The 20993-nt window shown below is 40.2% G+C and overlaps 1 protein-coding gene across 2 annotated transcripts in view; it reads left to right on the top strand.

Annotated features, from left to right (window-relative positions):
- Window positions 1-20993, top strand: part of LOC119799203 (myocyte-specific enhancer factor 2C-like) — a 45432-nt gene that overhangs the window by 13489 nt on the left and 10950 nt on the right. For both annotated transcript variants that reach the window (XM_038309003.1, XM_038309005.1), the window contains exons 3-4: window positions 1703-1879; window positions 4431-4634. In XM_038309003.1, coding sequence (XP_038164931.1) covers window positions 1826-1879; window positions 4431-4634 — 258 coding nt within the window. In that variant the 5' untranslated portion in view covers window positions 1703-1825. The remainder of the gene's footprint in view (window positions 1-1702; window positions 1880-4430; window positions 4635-20993) is intronic.

Below are 20993 nucleotides of genomic sequence, written 5' to 3'. Positions count from 1 at the left end.
CACTTAGCAAGCTTGTAGCGACTGTGGAGAGGAAAACTCCCTTTTAACAGAAAGAAACCTCCAGCAAAACCAGGCTCAGTGTGAGTGGCCATCTGCTGAGGTTCAAGGAGGCAGAAGCAGGGAAACAAAAGCTAACTGTAAAAGGCGGCTTCATCCAGAAGACACAGCCAGGCAGACGAGCTCCGAGCCAGCTCCCATGTCAGAGGATGAAGAGAGCACATCCAGCCAGTCACAGTCAGAGAAACAGGACTACACTGGAAAACAGGCCGATCTCCAACATCTATAAACAAAGATGTTGATGGCAGCAGCACAGCAGATATTTTTCTCCAGGATAGTGACGAGAGGATGCTAAAATGTGAAAAAGCAGAGAGAGCATAACATTAGAGATTGAACTATATACTACTATACAAGCTACTGGAACCAGAATGTCCCTGAAGTAATCCCAAGGGATAAATAAAGTTGAATCTTAAGTCTAAATCTAGGTCAAAATCAAGTACTTTGGGTTGGTCTGTTGAGTAGACAGCTAAAAGGGCTGGGCAATTAAATGCATTTGCAATTTAAGAAAATGTGAACAAATAACAGAGGTACTCAATTTTGGTCATTTTTTTCACAAAACTGCAAGACAAATCTTTTCTTACCCCAGCCCTTTAATTAGGGTAATATGTTTAAAGTGGGTTCGCTTTCACAAAAAAAGGAAATAAAGTTGCTGCCAGCTGCAGATCCATGCATGCATGTAGAAATGAGCACTTTTACATACAAAATTTAAACTAAAGTCCTGCAACAACGGACTCTGGATCAACCAGCCTCCAAAGGAATGAAAAAATTAAAAAATCTAACTATCTAGTGCAAAGAAAAACTCAGCATTGGTTAAAAATAATTGAAATTTTGAATTGTGTCAAAATCTTTCATCCCTAATTGATTGATTGACTGTATTTATCTCACAGTGGAGAAATGTTCTTGTTACATCAGCACAAATAGTCATAGGAAGAAATGTAATTACTATTATCATCCATAGAGGTTTGTGTTGCATGTGAAAATATCAAAAGGGTTTTAAACAATAATCAGCTCTTCCTTGAGAAAAAAATACTGTTTAGTTACAGTGGTTCCCATTATTCTTTTCCACATATTTGACTAATTATATTTGAGTATAAATTTGTTCCATTGCAATCTTCATTCCAATCCACTGAGTAGTTTTTCCAGTTTCATCACAGCTTCTTTCTATTAATATGGTTTAATAAATGCCACCAAAGTTTAGTTTGGTCTGCTTTGGTAAAAGCTGTAGACGCCTCAGTTCAATTTTCAGCAGACCTGAACTCCACTGTCTGTATTATTTGCATTCATACATGGCCGCTTGTTTGACTTCCTCCTGAGAGCAGGATAACCCCTGAGGAAGCTGGTTTATGGGCGTGTCGGGGGAAACAGATACAGAGCCACAAAAACAGGCGGCCTGTCTTCGCCCAGTGGTTAACAAAACCATGTCCATAGATGTCTGTCTGATCTTTACACTCTAAATTAGTTTTTATCCCTCATGTCTGTTGTGTGTGTTTGAGGCATGGAAAAAAAAAAAACGTCTACATTTTTACTGCCTAAAGCTGTCACATATTCTTAAGCTTTCATAGGAAAAGCTCATTATGTGAATCTGAATGTGTTGGTCTATGTTAGGAGCTGAACTGACCGTGTGTTTGTTCCTGTTTCTCTGCAGGCACCAGCCAGCACTTTTGGACTGAGAGATTTGAGGATCTGGAAGTGAAATAAAGGAGCCATAAGGACTTTGAAAGAGGAGAAGAAATAGTCGACAAAGAGAAGAAGCAGGAAGATCTCAAAGATGGGGAGAAAAAAGATTCAGATTGCCCGAATAATGGATGAAAGGAACAGACATGTAAGCAGCAAACAGGAAACCCGATTTAATCTCATGCACAGAGCTGCATCTCAACATGAAGCCTAATTCTACGTTCAGACCGCCAGCAGCAGAAGCAGCTAGCTTACATGCTAAGTCAATGGTTTACTCGCATCAAGGTGCAGCAAAAGGTCCTGCAGCTCATTTTGAGCAGCTGAAGCAGCGCCTCATTAGCATTTGAGCATGATGCTCTTCAGAAGCAGCAGCAGCTGCTGGAGTTGGAAAAATGTAACATTTGCTGCTGGACGCGCCAAATCAACCAATCAGAGAAAGTGATCTGAGAGCTGGCAGGGAGACAGACACAGCACTGCTGATGCAGAGCGCTACGATCACTCCTCTGAAACTTTTTTTGTATTTATTTATTTTTTTAGTTTTTACAGCACTAGGGGGTTTGAGAGAGGGGGAGAGACATGCGGCAAAAGACCACAGGTCGGATTCTAACCCTGGGTCGGCCGCGTCGAGGACTTAAGCCTCCGCACATTGGTCATGCGCACTAACCTCTGCGCCACCTGCACGCCCTGAAACCGTTTATTAACGCCCTAATTAACTTAAGATCTTGAAACCTGCCGTCAAAAATTTAGCTTTTATTATTGTGGTGCCTGCAGTATGAGTTACATACATAAAAACAACTTCCAGGCGCTTTGAACATTAGCAGAAAACCGGGAAGAGGCCAGAGGCTGCTGTTGAAGGTGATTCCCAGTGACAAAGCACCGGTGGTGTAAAGGGGTCTGAGCAGCTCAGAACTAAACTTGTACAAGCATGAAAAATGAAGCAACACGCGTGTTTTTGCTGCTTCTGCTGTGTGCGGTCTGAACGTAGCATCAGATATTCCTCCAGTTTTTCTAAAAGGTGTCGTTCAGGACAGACTTTAAACATTTAACTCATAATCTTGTGTTTATACTGTCTTTGACGGCAGATGATTTGAAGTATTTGTAGTATCTGCTTACAGTCCTCTATAAGAACACACGATAATGCCAATAAACAACTGTTTATTCACACCTGTTTTAGTTTGATGAAGGTTCACAATATATCATATTCAACAACAGTGATCTGGGCCAAATAAGATGATTCTTTTGGAAGTTATTTAAATGAAATTATATTTGAGATTTTTAGGCTTTTGTGGATTATTATTTTTAACAAACTTTTCTGACAACAAAATGTTTAGTTTGAAATGGATTAGGATTAAGCTGCACCTATCAGTTATTTTAGAATCTATTAATCCACCGATCATTTTTGGGGTTAATCTAAAAAGAGATACTTTTAGTAAATTAACATTAGCAAATAAATAAATCTTCAGAATTCAGAAAAATATTAGATTTTGCCTTTTACATGAATTGTAAACAGCAGAACATGAACATATAAATTTATATAGATAGAAGATTTTTTTATCTTGGAAAATGTTTATATTGTTTGTAGTTTATTCTTTTTTACTGCTTTAGGGAGGGCATTCTATCAGCAAATGGCATTTTTTAGAGTTTATGTAGCATTAGTGTAACTAATGATTCAGTTCCGCTACCAAACTAGTTTCATTTTATATAAATAAAAAAATAATCACAACTAATCTGCTCCTTTTATCCTCCCTAGAATGAATTTGTTAAGATTTGACTCACCAACAGGTGAACAGAGGAATTGACTCATGGTCCCTCGTTCATCTGATGAAATTGGTCGAGCATTGATTCAGCTGAGGGTTAAAATCTGTTTAATCTGAATTCAGTTCTTGTTTTTATCTAAAATTTAATTTAACTCACTAGTATCACATATTGAGAAAACCAATGGTTTTAAGTAGAAACTATTTAACAACCTGGTTTCCCCGCTAGATGCATTCAGACTCACTGGCATGTGATGTTTACAAACACCTACTGCTTATGAGTCCATGTCTGGATGCAGCAGCTGGCTCAGTGCAACATGACTTCTGAGTAATGAGGCCTTGCTGTCAAGGTCTTATGCACAGGAGCTTCGTTCCAGATTAGTGCACATACATTAACATGCACAGGTCCTGTTTGAAGGAACGCTTCTTCTCTTCCTGTTTTGACAGGAAGTAGAGGCACATGTGCTTCATGACCCCCATCAGGCAGGTGCTGCCTCACGATTCTTCCCTGTGTGGCGGTCCATGTATGGGTTTTAACTTTAGAATGTTTTCAGAACAGCACCAAGCAAGATTATAAAAACATGAAAAGTCACGAACTCAACGCTATTTCTGACATTTTGGATTGAAAAAGCTTCCTGGATGGGAAGAGAAACGTCTTCACACTTGAAAACAAAGTTCAGTGGGTTGTTTTTTTTAACCTTTTTTGGATCTACAGCCAATACGGTCACAGTCCTGAAGGGAAACCAAGGAGCATTTTTTGATCATTTTGTGAAGAAGGCTTTAATTTATCAATTATAATGTACAAATAGAGGGACAAAACTAAATTTTTTATGACTTGTGTTCAGAGCTATAGTATCAGATTCACGTTGCTGCAGGAAAACAAAATTGGTTTCTCTCTTTCCGTGGTTTCTGACAAAAAAAATCTCTTCCTCACTTTCCTCTCAGGTGACGTTCACAAAGCGAAAGTTTGGCCTGATGAAAAAAGCCTATGAGTTGAGCGTGCTGTGCGATTGTGAGATTGCACTCATCATCTTCAACAGCACCAACAAGCTGTTTCAGTACGCCAGCACCGACATGGACAAGGTTCTGCTCAAATACACCGAGTACAACGAGCCACACGAGAGTCGGACCAACTCCGACATCGTGGATGTAAGTAAACCATGCATACAAAACACGTCCTGGTCACTTAGCGAGGCTAGTCACCATGGTAACATACTCTGAATGTCAAACCCGCGCCAGGCCAGGCTAGCTTTCAAGATTGAGCTGAATCCTGGAAAACGCCCCCAGCCTGCAGCCAATCAGATGTTTGGAAACAATTATGAGTCCTGGATCAAAGACCTACTTTAATTTAGAGGGAAGAAGAAGTTAAACAAAACAACATCACAATAAAACAATCTGAAAACCAAAATACAGTTAAAACAAAAGATGCTTTTAACAAATTGAATATCTTTTAATTAATTTTTTGATTTTTCCTATTTTGACATACTATCCTTTTACTATTTGTTTGTTTTCTCCTTTATAATGTCTGCATACACCCCTGGCATTCACTTGTTTCATGTATAAATTATATATGAAGCTAAATAAGAAAATTATATACAGTAAAATAAAGGTTGCTTTAATTATTTTTTAATCATATTCAGGAAAAATTAAATTCAGTTCATTCGAATCGCACCGATTCACAACCCATCTCATCTCAAAAAGCTTTGCTCAGACTGATTGGTTAAAGGTTTTCTCTGTAAGGAAACCCGCTGATCCATCGAGTCACTGACTTGCTAAGCATAGAAAAAGGACTCTTCAGACTCTTTCCTCCTGGATGAGCATGCAGTGACAGTTGAGAGGAAAAACTCAATTTTAACAGTAAACTAAAAACTTCCAGTGGAGCCTCAGGTACCACATCGGCTATTGCAGCTTAAAGCTGCATTCAGACATGTTTTCGGAATAAAAAAAAAAAAAAAACCTTAAACGCAGAAATTTAGAATTAGGTCTGGCACTGGATCAAACTGTGGTCAAGTTATCACGATGCTTCGATGCTCTGGATGTGCAGTGCTTTAGTTGTCTATCTGCTCTGTTCTGTAGCGCCAAGCTAGAGAGCAGCTTGGCAATATTTATGTTGATGAGTTGGAAAAATTGTTTGAACATATTTTTGAATGAGAAAGTCCCCCTAAAATCATCATCTGTGCAGTCAGTTCATCAGGAAATTGATCCCATTAAAATATGCAGTTCTTGTTCGGAGCGCCAGACCTCCAGCATACCGCCGGTGTAGGTACCATATCTGCTCGGGCGGATCTGACGTTATGCTGCATGATTGGCTGAATGTTGCCACATGATGTAAAACACATGATGGTTTCCCAGACGATGATAACAACATCATGCAGCATCAGTGTGCAGAGTCGGGAGCATCTGTAGCATTAGCTTGTCTCAAAGATGGTGGATCTGGAGTCAACAAGTCCTCCTTGATGACCCCAGATCCCCCATCTCTGGCGTGTCTAATGATCGAGGAAGTTTTACCTGATAACAAAACTGAAAAAAATGTTTATGGTGAACAAAGTAACTACAAGACGATAAGAAGATATAAAGGGAGAGAGCTGGGTAGTGCTGTGGCCAGCTGTGCTCAGTAGCTAACAGGTTAGCCTGTTTTAGCTCGGTCAATTAGCCATATTAAGCTACACTACATAACTGTTTATTTATCTAAAATCTACACGAGTCATTTTTTAAGCTGCCTAAATTGTCCTTCCTGCCCTCAGATCTTAATAAAAAGAAAGAAAATAAGCTGAGACTTTTTTGTCACCGTGTTAAATGGCAGAGCTCAGTCTTAGAAAGCAGCACTTTCCTTCAAGACTGACAATAATTGTTTTCTACTTTAGATCACCAATGAAATATATATAAATAGGCTAATTGCAAATATAGGTAATAATATGTTGAGAATGCAAAAGAGATTTGATCCTTAAGAAACGGGTTGGGATACATCTTGTCCGAGTGGAGTTGCGATATGGTGACGTCATAAAAGGGGCGTGGCCCCGAGCAGATCTGGTACCTACACCAGGACGGCGCTAGCCTCGTGAGACCATCCTGATCTCGCGAGCTTTCAAGGTTTCACTCGCAGATCAGTCTGGAGACTCTCCGTTAAAGAAAATTTGGAGCCGTAGACCAAACGAACGTCCAATCAGAGTTGGCTTTGAGGCGGGTTGAGGTGTGACGCAACGAGAAGCGCGACAGTTCAGTCTAAAGAACATGGCGGCTTCAGCCGATGAAACTAGCATTAGCGTGGCTATCGAGCAAGTTTTATCGGAATTACACTGTATTTCTTCACTGAAAGAAGAGCAAAACACTGCTCTGGAGGCTTTTCTCAGAGGAAAAGATGTTTTTGCTCTTCTCCCGACTGGTTTCGGCTAGAGCACCCTGGCTTGTGGTTGTGTTTTTGTTGTTGCTCTGTTAGTACGTCATATGCTTCGTTGATCTGATTGGTTTATTTGGCCCGTCTATCACCAACATAGGCCAATCAGCTAACCAGTATTTTCGCCCCTTCCCAAAATTACTTCAACGGAAGGTTTCCAGATGGATATGCGGAGCAAATCCATCTGGCGGAGTCAAGTTAGGACAGCGCTGGAAATCCCCACTGAAAGCTCTCTGCTGCAGGCAGCTTATGGGGGATATCCCGCTGCCCAGGGCAGCTGTGGCTACAATGTAACTCACCACCATCAGTGTTTAAGTGAATTGGTGAATGTAAAGGACTTTGATCAAACCGTTATGTAAGTACAGACCATTTACCAATATTTTTTAGTGGACAGGTTTTAACATTTTTAGGTATTTATAAACTATTTCGCCACAGTTTATAAAACCCATTGTTTAGTGCAGCAGTAATGATCAGAGCTCATTCTCTCTTCCTTCTACACAACAATCCACTCTTCCAGCTTTTTTTTTTTTAAAGCCTTTGGAGTTTAACTCCCTTGATATTTATTTTTCCTATGCAGAATGTCTGCAGAAGCGATGCCAGCTTGCATGTAGTGTCTGTCTCCCCCAAAAAACTCCTGGTTCAAATTTTCTGATTGGTTGATGCTCCGGTGTCCAGCCACAAAAGTTCAATTTCCAGCGTTTAAACGGTTGGACACCAGAAAGCTTGGATGCGCCTTTCACTACCCGATCTGACCCAGAAGCACAATCTGTCCTGCACATTCCCGGACAGAATAACTTCCGGGAAGGCAATACTTCTTCTTTCTTACTTTTTTTATCCTTTTGGCTTTTACATGCAGGGGGTTCCTTTGAATATTTTTGTATTTGCGTAAATATTGCATATTCTAAAAATGGAAAAAAGCAGTACATAAAAAAAAAAACTTAATAGCCTTTCAAACTTTATAGTGACTGCTCCGGGCATGTCTGATGATGACGTCACATAATACAATGGAGAGAATGTAAAACGTATCAATTTTTTCCAGAAAAGTCTTTTAACAATATTTAATGTTTTAAATATATAAATTAGTATTTTGAGTATCGTTATTACATAGTTTTGGATCGTATTATTCTATTCACGCATTCAAAGGATGGATCATGCTTCCAGGATAGATTGGGTAGCGACAGCGCCGCTGGACCTCTGTGCGCTGTCCCCCATAGACTTGGCATGTAAATTAGACACTTTGATGCTGAAAATGCTTCCCCTGTAAATGCAGCATAAAAATCACACACTAGCACTGACATCCTTGTAGCTTTTCTCTATTTCCAAGTCAGCCCACGAGGAGTTGAAACAAAATGTATATGTAGATATTACATTTTTAGGGCTGAGACCTCAGAATTTTGATGAAGTAATGAACAACATCTTGAACTCTCAGTGTGGTTTCCTTAATTTGTGGTGCCATTTTTAGCATTTTAAAGCTTTTACTACAACCTGATTATTGTTCATTAGCATGGTGTGTGAATTCTTCTAACTCCACTGAACTTAAGATTTTGTTGAGGAGTTTTTAAAGAAAATAAATCAGGGTTTTACTTCTTAGGCGAAGAAAAAGAGTAGCCTTGCTCAGCCACTTCCACAATAAGCTCTTTGTAACTGTGGGTTTGAAAGCTGCCGCTATGATGTTTCATTTTCTTTTTCCATTTACTTTTAAAAAAATGACACAACGATACCCGAGTCTCAGTTTAAACAAAAAGAAACATTTATTAATGACTAAACACAGAGCTAATAGTGGAAATAAAGTGTGAACTTGATGTGATATCAAGGCTTGGCTGCTGGATGCATCAATGAATCTGTTAATGCATGCATACATCACTTGATACCAATACAGGATAAGAAAGATGCTGAAGTAGCCAAACTTATCAACTGCTGGTTGTATCGGTAAACCACTACATGTTAATGTGTAAGAGATAAGTATGTTTTGTCTTCTCTGTGACATTTTCCTTTCTGCTGTGTTGTTGGATTATCTGTGGCATTTCAGACTTTTGCCTAATCCAGACTGTTTGAATAGAGACTTTAAAAACATCCATCTTAGCTCAGAACCTTCATTTAAACACCTCCCTGCCATCTTGGAGGATCCACAATTATATAAATTGCGAAATAATCTCTTATCCATCAAGATGTAGTCGATGGGTTCATTCTCAATTCACAAGAACGTGAGTATGGACTCTTGTCCTCATCAAGTACGTTCTTGACAAGAACACAGGACAGTGTGGACTCGGGTAGAACAGGAACACAGAATAAACCTGGGTCCATGGGGACAGAATCATAGTCGTGACGTCACCACATTCAAAGCTAGTCTGGAGCTACATTTCACCTCCTGTTATTAATCGTCTCTAGATAATGAACAAAACAAAAAAGGGCATCAGAGCCAGAAGTATTTCACACACGGCTATGCCGAGAGAGGGCTGCTGCAGATGGGCTACACTAAGTTCAGACTGTGGTTTGGCTCGGAGCACCGCTGGTTGCCGCAATCCTCTAAACATCAGAATGTTTTTAAGTAAATAGGCCATATGATGATACTTAGAAGCATAATAACATAAAAAATATATTAAACTAAGTGTATTTCCCCTTAATTTAAGTAGGCAAATAAGATGATTTGTCAATGGAATGAGTAGTTTTACTCTTAAAATAATATATTTAGATAAAATGCACTTGAAATAAGACACTGCAACTGTGTTGTCTGATTTTAAATGTCAATTGTCTTGTTCCATTGGCAAAATGTCTCTTTTACCTCCTCAGTTCAAGAAGAAATGCATGCTTGATTTTGATTTTTTTCCAGTGTGGCATTTGGCTGGTTCTTGGCTGGCCTTAGGTGGTCCTTGGCTGTTCCTTGGCTGTTCCTTCAGTGGTCCTTGGCTTGCCCTTAGGTGGTCCTTGGCTGGACCTTAGGTGGTCCTTGGCTGGCCCTTAGGTGGTCCTTGGCTGTTCCTTGGCTGGTCCTTGGCTGGTCCTTCAGTGGTCCTTGGCTGGTACTTCAGTGGTTCTTGGCTTGCCCTTAGGTGGTCCTTGGCTGGCCCTTAGGTGGTCCTTGGCTGGTCCTTAGGTGGTCCTTGGCTGGTCTAAAGAGAAGCATCATCTCCTGGTCAGACCCTGTAATTCAGTGATAGGGTGGAGTCGGAGTAAAAAACTTTTCCCACCCAGAAGAAGGCCAGTGGCTGGAAGTTGGATGGGATTTCATTGGGAGCTGCAGGGAAGTGCCATTTGAATGGCTGCTACTGTAGGTGGTTCCATGAGTTGACACTGAAAGGTGTTTCTTAGCCAAAGTAGCTGTTATTGTGTTGGTGAAGAGAGAGGCACAGGTTTAAAGGTTTTCCATTTTAACAGTTTTTTTGTTTTGTTAGCTGTATAGTTGTTGTTTTTTTTTTGTAGTCGTATCAGGAAAGTGTTACAGGTTTGATCTTGGTGTTGTAAAGCCTTTGTTTGTGACTGTCCCACAGCAGGGCCCAGTGATACAGTATGTACCAGCCTAAGGGCTTTCCTAGCATGACTTACGTAACAGTGTTAAGAGAGCTCAGTCTCCAGCATATGCCTTAACAGACACATGAAAACAACCCGTGGTGACACACAGGTGACATCTAAGTCCAGACGGGATTCTGTTAAATTAACACAACCAGAAAACCAACCACTTCATGTCATTTCTGGAAGAGCAGCAGTCAGAAAGTTATTGGTTCAACTTCCTCCTGCCAGATCTCGACATGCCCTTGCGCATTGAATGCGAAACTAAAGATGATATCAGTAAGAATTTATGCTGCTAATCTGTTTCATGTATTTTAAGACAGGAAAGTATCCTCCAAATAAACAAATTTTTTAATACAAAAACATAGACAGACCAGATCTTGGGGAAAAAAAATCTGAATATAACATATAGTTTTTATTACGAGCTATTTGTTATCACACAAGTTTCTGAAACCACAGATGGTCTTCCCTAATTATCCGACAGGCAGTGAAAGATCTTTGGTAAAAGCAGAGTAATACCTTCTTAAATAGCTCTACTGTGAGATCAATAAAATCAAACAATCAATTTGCAAAACAAGGCAGCTCCTTTCCTAAGTCTCCTGCTGCAGCCCCACTGCAGGTACAGTATTTACCTGAGCTTCTCTATCCACACGGCCCACCACATGGTCGCCCTGTCAGAGGCCGGCTTACACGTGCCGAAATCCTCAGTAATCCTCAGCAATCCTGTTTAGCTCATTACGGTAATCTGAGGAGTTAGCCTTCATCTCTGCAGCATCCACAGAGGCTGGATTATTTCGCCCTCACCGTACCTGTATGACCTTTAACCTTTGTGCATTTTTTTTTTCAAGTCAGGGAAACGGTTCAGAACAGGACCGTTCTGAGATCCAGGGGTCTGCAACCTGGCCAGGGGTTCCGATCAGAGCATGAACAGACAGATCCATGGTTCCAGGAATTTACAAAGCATTCAGGGAGGTTAAGGGTTCCATGAGTCCAACAGCATTCTGATGCAGACAGGCAAGCTCAGTAGTTGAGAGGCAGGACAAGAACACGACATCAGGAAAACCACAGAACTTTAAACTATCTCCCTCCACTGAGCCAAAACAGGAACAGGGCACGCTCAGTGGATAAGAGTAGGACATGATCAGGAAACACTAAGGTAAGAAGAAAAAAAACTATTTCTAACCACTGGCCTCCGAGAACGGGAACATGAACTCTGGAAATCTCTCATGATCTCCAACCAAACACAAAAAGTCAAGACAAACAAACAAAAATCAATGGCCCCGAAAGCTGGGCTGAGCCGTATATAAAGCAGGAGCAGGTGGATAAGATGAATGATGATTAGTAACCGGGCAGAGTTAGGCAGGTGTCAGTGCCGCCATAAGGATGCTTTTTTGTGTTTTCATTAATTACCTTTCTTTTTACTCTTCATTTTAGCTGTTTCTGATGTGTATCTGTATTTTGTTTGCATGGAGAAAATAACACCGAGTCATAATTGTATTTTAAACTGAAACAATTACTCAGATTAATCGTGATGAATCGATTTTTAAAGTATATTTCAACTGATGCATTAACTCGAGGATAGAGAATCTGAGCAGAATTGTAGCCGAAACTCTAAAAAAGATTTATGAACTTTGAAATTAAGATAAAAATAAAATCTATTTATATGGGAATAATTCTATCCAGAGCTCCTTTTTGACATAGATTTAGGTGCAACAGGTTCAAATTCTGTGTAAAAATTAATTTATAAAACATCTTTTGATGTCTGATTATTAATCAGTTCATCTACAAGTAAATAAAAAATTAAACAATGGTAAATAATTAATATTTGCACCCTTAATCCTAACGCTTAAAACTGCAGTTTTAATCCTGTGCATTTTTGGACTAATCAAACAATTCTGCCTCATGAGCGCCACCGACATGTGCACATGTATACAACATCCTACCGTAAAATGGATCTAAATATCCAACAGTGACCTAATAATGATACTCATTTACATCAACATGCTGGATGCTTAAAAATCAAATGTGTACTCATTTTTTTTGTTCTTTAGGATCATGGCTTAAGTAAAATAACTGTACTGACGAAACATTGTGATCTCATCACTCTTGATACACATGTTATTCAGAACAGCAGACATAAAAATAATTATAAGATTAAAATGAACTTAGTTCGACAAGCTCCTTCTCCTTTCCTCATGTCTCAGTGGGACATTAAATAATTAAAATCTACTTAATATATTAAAATCTACTTTTTTTTACTTTTTCCTTACAACTATTTCTGCTCATTTTTGTTTGCCATACAATTTTAAGGCACCTGGAGCTTTATTTTTATTTCTCTGCCATAATTAAAAAGGACCAGTTAAAAAGGATGGTGCTTTTAATATAACCTGCTTTATTGGGGCCTCATCTCACCTTAGATGGTTACCTATACTGGCCAGCATGAACCATCCCTGTTACATTCCTCTAACTAAATGGAGCTTCGACACATTGGGCACAGCAGGAGGAGCCTTGGCTAACCTAGTCTACCCCCATGTTGTGCCGTGTAATTTTGCCTCAACCTGCAAGGTTAGACGTGCCTCTCAGTGACCTCTATCCCTCCCATCATCCAATCAGAGATTGACAATCGTAAGCGGCGTGAGCTGGCCCAGCATCAAAAGCTCCCAGCAAATAAGAAACACACGGAGACCAAGAGTGCATTCTCCCTATTTCTTGTCTTTAGAGCAATTATGAATTATCCAACACCTAAACAGTTGTTTTGTGTTTTTATGAAAATTGAAACTTTACTATAAGACTTCCCCTATTGATGGCCAATAAATATTAGATATGTTATAAATTGATCTGTAAACACTTTAGAATTTATTTATACGTATTTACGTGATACTAAAACTTTGTGTTCACAAACATTTACAACTTAGCATCTTAGTCTGAAACGTTAAATATGAACATGATTAAAGAAAATATAAATAAGAAACAAGATGAAATAAAGAGTTGAAAAGTTTTTTTTCTCCATTTGGCAGGAAACTAGTCGGCTTTGTTGCTTTCTCATCCCTAGTTGATGCATAATAAATGCTTATAAATTAGTTATAAAGGGTGTACAGTAGGGATGGGACGATTTATGAAAACCGTCCGAACCGTTCGGTTCGACTGTCTTGGTTCAATTCGCGTGTGTTTCGTTCGGTTCATGCGCTGCTCCTTTTTCTCACAGGCGAAACGTTTACACTCCAGAGCAGAAGGTGGCGGTACTGCGACCAAAGCCAACCACCAGTAGTAAAGAAGAAGAAGAAGAAGCGAAGCAGCTTAGCCCGGTGTAGCAGGGAAAAAAATCAGTTGTTGTGAAGAATTGTGTCGGACTGGCGAGTGGGAAAGAACAGGAGTTGGAAGACGCGCCAGCAGCACTTTATAGGTCTGCTGTATGGGACCGCTTTGCATTTAGAGTGACCTACGATGACGGCGGAAAGAAAGTTGTGGATAAAAGTGCAACAGTGTGCAAGCTTTGTGCAACACGTTTTGTTTATGCTAACAGCAACATGTCATGCTAACCCTGAAATCCCTCATACTCCGCCAGCAACCCCCGCTGCGCTCCAGACAGGCTGCTCAAAGCAAAGCTACAGCCTCCGTTGTGGCTTCGTCCGCTCCCCTCTGAGTCCCTTGGAGATGGTAGAGAGCATGCGCCAGATGATTAAATTCAAAGCAGCAAAACGGAAATGATCCAAGGTTTCTGCGGATCATTTAAAATAATTACAATCCATTATTTTTTGGGGGATTTTTTTCATTAATTTCATAAAATTTTATATACCGAATCCAACCAAACCGAAAACCGAAAACCGTGACCACTAAACCGTGAATCGAACTGAACCATGGATTTTGTGAACCGTTCCACCCCTAGTGTACAGATTAGCTAATAACATATCTATAAATTCATTTCAGTTTATTTATATAGCGCCAATTCACAGCACGTCATCTCAAGGCACAAGATCATCCAGTCAAATTGATTCAAAGTTCATTGACTCTAATGCAATCCCTCAATCTCCAACGTTATGCTCTCTCTGCTTTTTCTTAAAGTCTTAAAGTGAGAGAATTCAATATGAATGCTTACAAGAAATATCAGATATTAGAAAATACAGATATAGTTCACCACAGTGTGTAAACTGGGAACAGTATTTTTAATATAAAGAACTGGGTGGTAGGGATTGATAATGCAGCTGAAATAAAACAATGTTATTATTAGATTTTGGGCATCGGCCTGTTTTTCAGTGTAGTCCTGTTTCTCTGACTGTGAGTAACTGGATGTGCTCTCTTCATCCTCTGACATGGGAGCTGGCTCAGATCTCGTCTGCCTGGCTGTGTGTTTCCTGGACAGGGCCGCCTTTTACAGCTGCTTTTTGTGTCTTTTCTTCTGTCTCCTTGAAACCCAGTCGGCCTCAGCAGATGGCCGCTCACACTGAGCCTGGTTCATGCTATAGGTTTCTTCCTGTTAAAAGTAGTGTAGCACCAATACCAGCATCGGGCGGGGCCACAATCCAGCGCTAAAATGGTGGTATCTGTATCAGCGAGTCACAACAGATAGGGCAAAGATACCGTTTTGGGAGCAAAAAGTTTCTTCAACTTTTGTCACCCATTCCAGGTAGGCAATAAAAAGTTCTACTTGATTCACTTTGTATTAGCCTATCTTCTGCTTCACTAAGGTAGGCCACAGCTTGATAAAGCCATGATGGCAATTATTTTACATCCAAGTAGAATCCAGTTCTTCATATATATACACACACACATCAATTTCAAACAGATGGTATCATAGGACAGTACTGCACAGTAGGGCTGGGTAAAAAAATCGATTTAATCATTTTTAAATCGATTCCTTTACATTTTTGCAAAATCGATGTCTAGGAAATTAGATTGATTCATTTTTATAGTGACACGCGTGACGTTCACATTCAAATGAGCAGGAAAGATGCACTCAACATGACTTCAAGCCAGACAGCTGCAAATATAGCAAATAGTTTGACTGAAGACATTAACTACAGATGTTGGTCATAAAATTAGAATATCATGAAAAAGTAGATTGATTTCAGTAATTCCATTTAAAAAGTGAAACTTGTATATTATATTCATACATTACATACAAACTCATATATTTCAGATGTTTATTTTGTTTAATTTTGATGATTACAAATGACAACAAATGAAAATCTCAAATTCATCATATCAGAAAATTAGAATATTACTGAAGACTAATAAAAACAAAGGATTTATAGAAATGTTGGCCAACTGAAAAGTATGAACATGAAAAGTATGAGCATGTACAGCACTCAGTATTTAGTTGGGCCTCCTTTGGCCTGTATTACTGCAGCAATGCGGCGTGGCATGGAGTCGATCAGTCTGTGGCACTGCTCAGGTGTTATGATAGCCCAGGTTGCTCTAATAGTGGCTTTTAGCTCTTCTGAATTGTTGGGTCTGGTGTATTGCATCTTCTTCTTCACAATACCCCATAGATTTTCTATGGGGTTAAGGTCAGGAGAGTTTGCTGGCCAATTAAGAACAGGGATACCATGGTCCTTCAACCAGGTACTGGTAGCTTTGGCACTGTGTGCAGGTGCCAAGTCCTGTTGGAAAATGAAATCTGCATCTCCAAAAAGTTGGTCAGCTGCAGGAAGCATGAAGTGCTCTAAAACTTCCTGGTATGTGGCTGCGTTTACCCTGGACCTCAGAAAACACAATGGACCAACACCAGCAGATGACATGGCACCCCAAACCATCACTGACTGTGGAAACTTTACACTGGACTTCAAGCAACGTGGATGAAGTGCCTCTCTTCTTTTCCTCCAGACTCTGGGACCTTGATTTCCAAAGGAAATGCAAAATTTACTTTCATCAGAGAACATGACTTTGGACCACTCACCAGCAGTCCAGTCCTGTTTCTCTTTAGCCCAGGCAAGACGCTTCTGACGCTGTCTGTGGTTCAAGAGTGGCTTGACACAAGGAATGCGACAGCAGAAACCCATGTCTTTCATACGTCTGTGTGTGGTGGTTCTTGAAGCACTCACTCCAGCTGCAGTCCACTCTTTGTGAATCTCCCCCACATTTTTGAAGGGGTTTTGTTTCACAATCCTCTCCAGGGTGCGGTTATCTCTCTTGCTTGTACACTTTTTTCGACCACATCTTTTCCTTCCCTTCGCCTCTCTATTAATGTGCTTGGACACTGAGCTCTGTGAACAGCCAGCCTCTTTAGCGATGACCTTTTGTGTCTTGCCCTCCTTGTGCAAGGTGTCGATGGTCGTCTTTTGGACAACTGTCAAGTCAGCAGTCTTCCCCATGATTGTGTAGCCTATAGAACTAGACTGAAAGACCATTTAAAGGCTTTTGCAGGTGGTTTGAGTTAATTAGCTGATTAGAGTGTGGCACCAGGGGCCATCAATTTTGAACCTTTTCACAATATTCTAATTTTCTGATATGATGAATTTGAGATTTTCATTTGTTGTCATTTGTAATCATCAAAATTAAACAAAATAAACATCTGAAATATATGAGTTTGTATGTAATGTATGAATATAATATACAAGTTTCACTTTTTAAATGGAATTACTGAAATCAATCTACTTTTTCATGATATTCTAATTTTATGACCAGCACCTGTAATGGGGGCTGACCAGCAAACACCCTTTAGTTGTTACAGACAACGCTGCACATATGGTTTGTGCAGTGGAGATAATGCAGCTCATGCATGTCTGCTGTGTCCCCGCTGTGTCACGTCTGCTTGCTCGAGTGAGGCTTCACTTTTTCACTTTTCACAAACAAGTTGGCACTTTTGAAACATTTTTGTTCACATCTCATTTTTAAACTGTCTGATTTACAAGTTTGGATTTTGTATTTAATATGGATTTTGCATATAATATGACAGGAAAAAAATAAAATACATGAGTATTTTGATTCACAGTGGAACCACTTTCATTATTGTAAAAACAGATCGAATCGAAATTAATTGATTTAAAACTGTATGAATTAAAATTGAATCAATTCAGGACTTTGGCGAAAATACCCAGCCCTACTGCACAGCCAAGTATCAGTATTGGGGCCGACAAATGGCATTGGCACAACACTAGTTAAAAGGGAGTTTTTCCTCTCCACAGTTGCTACAAGCATGCTTAGTGTTAGGGATTGCCTTCGAGTCAATGAGTCAATGCTGGTTTTCCTTAGACTGAAAACTTTTAATCACTGACTGGATGAGCTGGTTGATGATGTGTGTTGATATGTGTTGTAAATTGGCGCTGTAGAAATAAACTGAATTGAATTGAATCATCCCTCTTTAACACAAAGACTAAGACTCATCCTCCGATCAAAATCAATTAGAAACATAATAAAATGTTCATGGTTGTTTTGTCTCAGTCTCTGCCTGGTTGTAGTTTTTGTCACAATTTATATTCACACACAATCAAAGTTTTCACTGAAGACTATTGTAAGGATTTTGTCATTAGAAAAAGACTCGAAATATAATTTAAAAGTAATTTTTAATAATCCCTTTAAAGTTTTTTTGAGATGGTTTGAAGTCTTGGTTCTGGATGGTACTACGGCGGGTCCTGCACACCAATCCAAACCCAGCTGTGCAGGAATTCAGTCAAAGAGAAGCTCCTTTGTTTTGGTCATCTTTTCCTGCCCTCATGTGGCTTTGTGGCGTGCGTCTGTGTGTGTGTGTATATGAACAGGCTGCAGGCCAGATAAGCATCAGCTGTTTGTTTTGTGTTCGTTTTGTCTGGGAACCTTGTTGCTATTTTTAAATCAGAGGAGTTCTGCATTCCTCGCTGTAACTCTGTTAACCTTCTTTTTAGGCGAGCTCTGCCTCATCAGTGTGTGTTGGTGTGGGTGTGTGTGTGTGTTGAGCTTCATGCTGTTTTCAGATTAGAAACAGATGAAACTGACGCTCACAGGACCTTCCAGTTCCTTTGTGTTGGCTGAGATCCCTCCCTGCTAAATGACTGGAAACCAGCAGGGGTCTAAAAATAGCCTAGAACATGGCTAAGAATAGCCATGACGGGCTGCCAGTGTGGGTGACTGTGGTTTGCTGTGAATGACTGAGTGTTTTTTCTCTGTGTGTGTATTACTAACTTGTGAGCTATGGTTAACAAAAAAAAGAGAAGAAATAGAAGTAACTTCAGACTTGTTTTATTTCGCCACAACTTCCTCCTCTTCCGTTCCTCCTTTTTCCTCACAGTTTTTATAGCAGCAACAGCTCCTCATAAAACTTTACGATGGGCTAATTAATGGTAATATCAATATGTTTAATTTAATATTTAAGAAAATCTCAGCATTAAAAAGTCAGAATTTGTTCAGCTTTTAATATCTGACCAAATTCCAGAGACTCTCTAATAAAATCTCACATAAACATTTTAAATCTCAGCTTTTCTTTTCTTTTTTTTTTCCGCCTTTGTTTTCACAAGTGTTCCAAGTCAAACTGAGGAACTGATGGTTCCTTACAACACCTGCGGATTGTTATGTTTCCTTGCTAATAGATGGCGACTAAAATTAGAACTTATTTTAGAAAATGGGGTGGTTAGGAAAGAGTGAACCCTTTAAAAGTAGAAATTATATTTTTATTTGGCTTGAACTAATTTAAGCGTGTGTGTGTGTGTGTGTTGGGGCTGTCAAAGTTGAACGGTCCTGAGAACAACGTCTCTATCAGAGCCTCTACAGAAATACACAGAGTGGTGGACATGTGCATCCGGACTGTCATCTGGTGTGGAAGTGGTAGAGTGGGAGACCACCCACGAAAAAAGCTGAGCAGTGGGACGTGAGTGAGTCTAAAAAAGAGGAAGCAGAATCAATGGAAAAGCAAAGGGAATGCGGAGGTTGAATGGATGTAGGAGGTGATGGCGGCTGCTACGGTTTTACTGTACGTCCTCTACAGTTTTCTTTTTTTTTTTTAGCTGTATCACTTCTGGGTTTTATGCACATTTGCTCACACAGCCATCATAAAGTTGCTCAGAAATTGCTGCTAATAGAGTCAATCATTTTAGGTTATGTCCCTGAGATTTACTTAGCTGAATGATAACATGTCAGAGAGGAAATTAGAAGGTGACGTTTCCCATATTTCTCCTGAGTTTACATGATCAGGGTTGGACGCGCTGAGCAGATGCTCTTAGGATATGGATGCTTTACATCGGAGGTCTTCAACAGGGGACCGTCACCCCTAAAGTTTTGGTTCATTATGCTTTTTTTTATATATTCCCCCCTGGCAGTTTTTCCACTAATTGAAATGTCTATAAATCCACATAAACATGAATTCAACACGCTGTAGTAAACAGATAAATGGAGGCAGAAGATGTCTTTCAGTCATCAATGCAAACATTCAGCGACACACAGGAGCTCTTTCAAGCTAGACACCGTTTCATTCACAACACCTGTCCCATCAACCAGGAATCATAATCAGAAATACTTTAATAATCCCTGGGAGAAATTACTTTAGTTACATTACTCCATATGTAATAGAGTAACTATAGGACCAGTGTGATATTACACTATTTCATACCATATATATAATTAGGGGGTCCCCGCTCCATCTCACCATCAGTTTGGGGGTCCTTGGCCTGGAAAACGTTGAAGACCCCTGGTTTACATGATTTTGGATAAATCTTAGTAAACCATCAGGTTTTGTTGCAAAGGAAACTGAAAGTTTCACTCACTGCATTTGATTACACTCACCGGTCACTTTATTAGGTACCCCATGCTAGTAACGGGTTGGACCCCCTTTTGCCTTCAGAACTGCCTCAATTCTTCGTGGCATAGATTCAACAAGGTGCTGGAAGCATTCCTCAGGGAGTTTGGTCCATATTGACATGATGGCATCACACAGTTGCCGCAGATTTGTCGGCTGCACATTCATGATGTGAATCTCCCGTTCCACCACATCCCAAAGATGCTCTATTGGATTGGGATCTGGTGACTGTGGAGGCCATATGAGTACAGTGAACTCATTGTCATGTTCAAGAAACCAGTCTGAGATGATTCCAGCTTTATGACATGACGCATTATCCTGCTGAAAGTAGCCATCAGAAGTTGGGAACATTGTGGTCATAAAGGGATGGACATGGTCAGCAACAACACTCAGGTAGGCTGTGGTGTTGCAACGATGCTCAATTGGTACCAAGGGGCCCAAAGAGTGCCAAGAAAATATTCCCCACACCATGACACCACCACCACCAGCCTGAACCATTGATACAAGGCAGGATGGATCCATGCTTTCATGTTGTAGACGCCAAATTCTGACCCTACCATCCGAATGTCGCAGCAGAAACCGAGACTCATCAGACCAGGCAACGTTTTTCCAATCTTTTATCGTCCAATTTCGATGAGCTTGTGCAAATTGTAGCCTCAGTTTCCTGTTCTTAGCTGAAAGGAGTGGCACCCGGTGTGGTCTTCTGCTGCTGTAGCCCATCTGCCTCAAAGTTCGATGTACTGTGCTTTCAGAGATGCTCTTCTGCCCACCTTGGTTGTAAGGGGTGGTTATTTGAGTCACTGTTGCCCTCCTATCAGCTCGAACCAGTCTGGCCATTCTCCTCTGACCTCTGGCATCAGCAAGACATTTCCGCCCACAGAACTGCCGCTCACTGGATGTTTTT

Source organism: Cyprinodon tularosa, unplaced genomic scaffold, assembly GCF_016077235.1.
Source record: "Cyprinodon tularosa strain WSP-4 unplaced genomic scaffold, ASM1607723v1 ctg653, whole genome shotgun sequence".
Classification (NCBI taxonomy): domain Eukaryota; kingdom Metazoa; phylum Chordata; class Actinopteri; order Cyprinodontiformes; family Cyprinodontidae; genus Cyprinodon; species Cyprinodon tularosa.
Note: the sequence above shows the minus strand (reverse complement) of the source record. Positions and strands in the feature narration are given on the sequence as shown.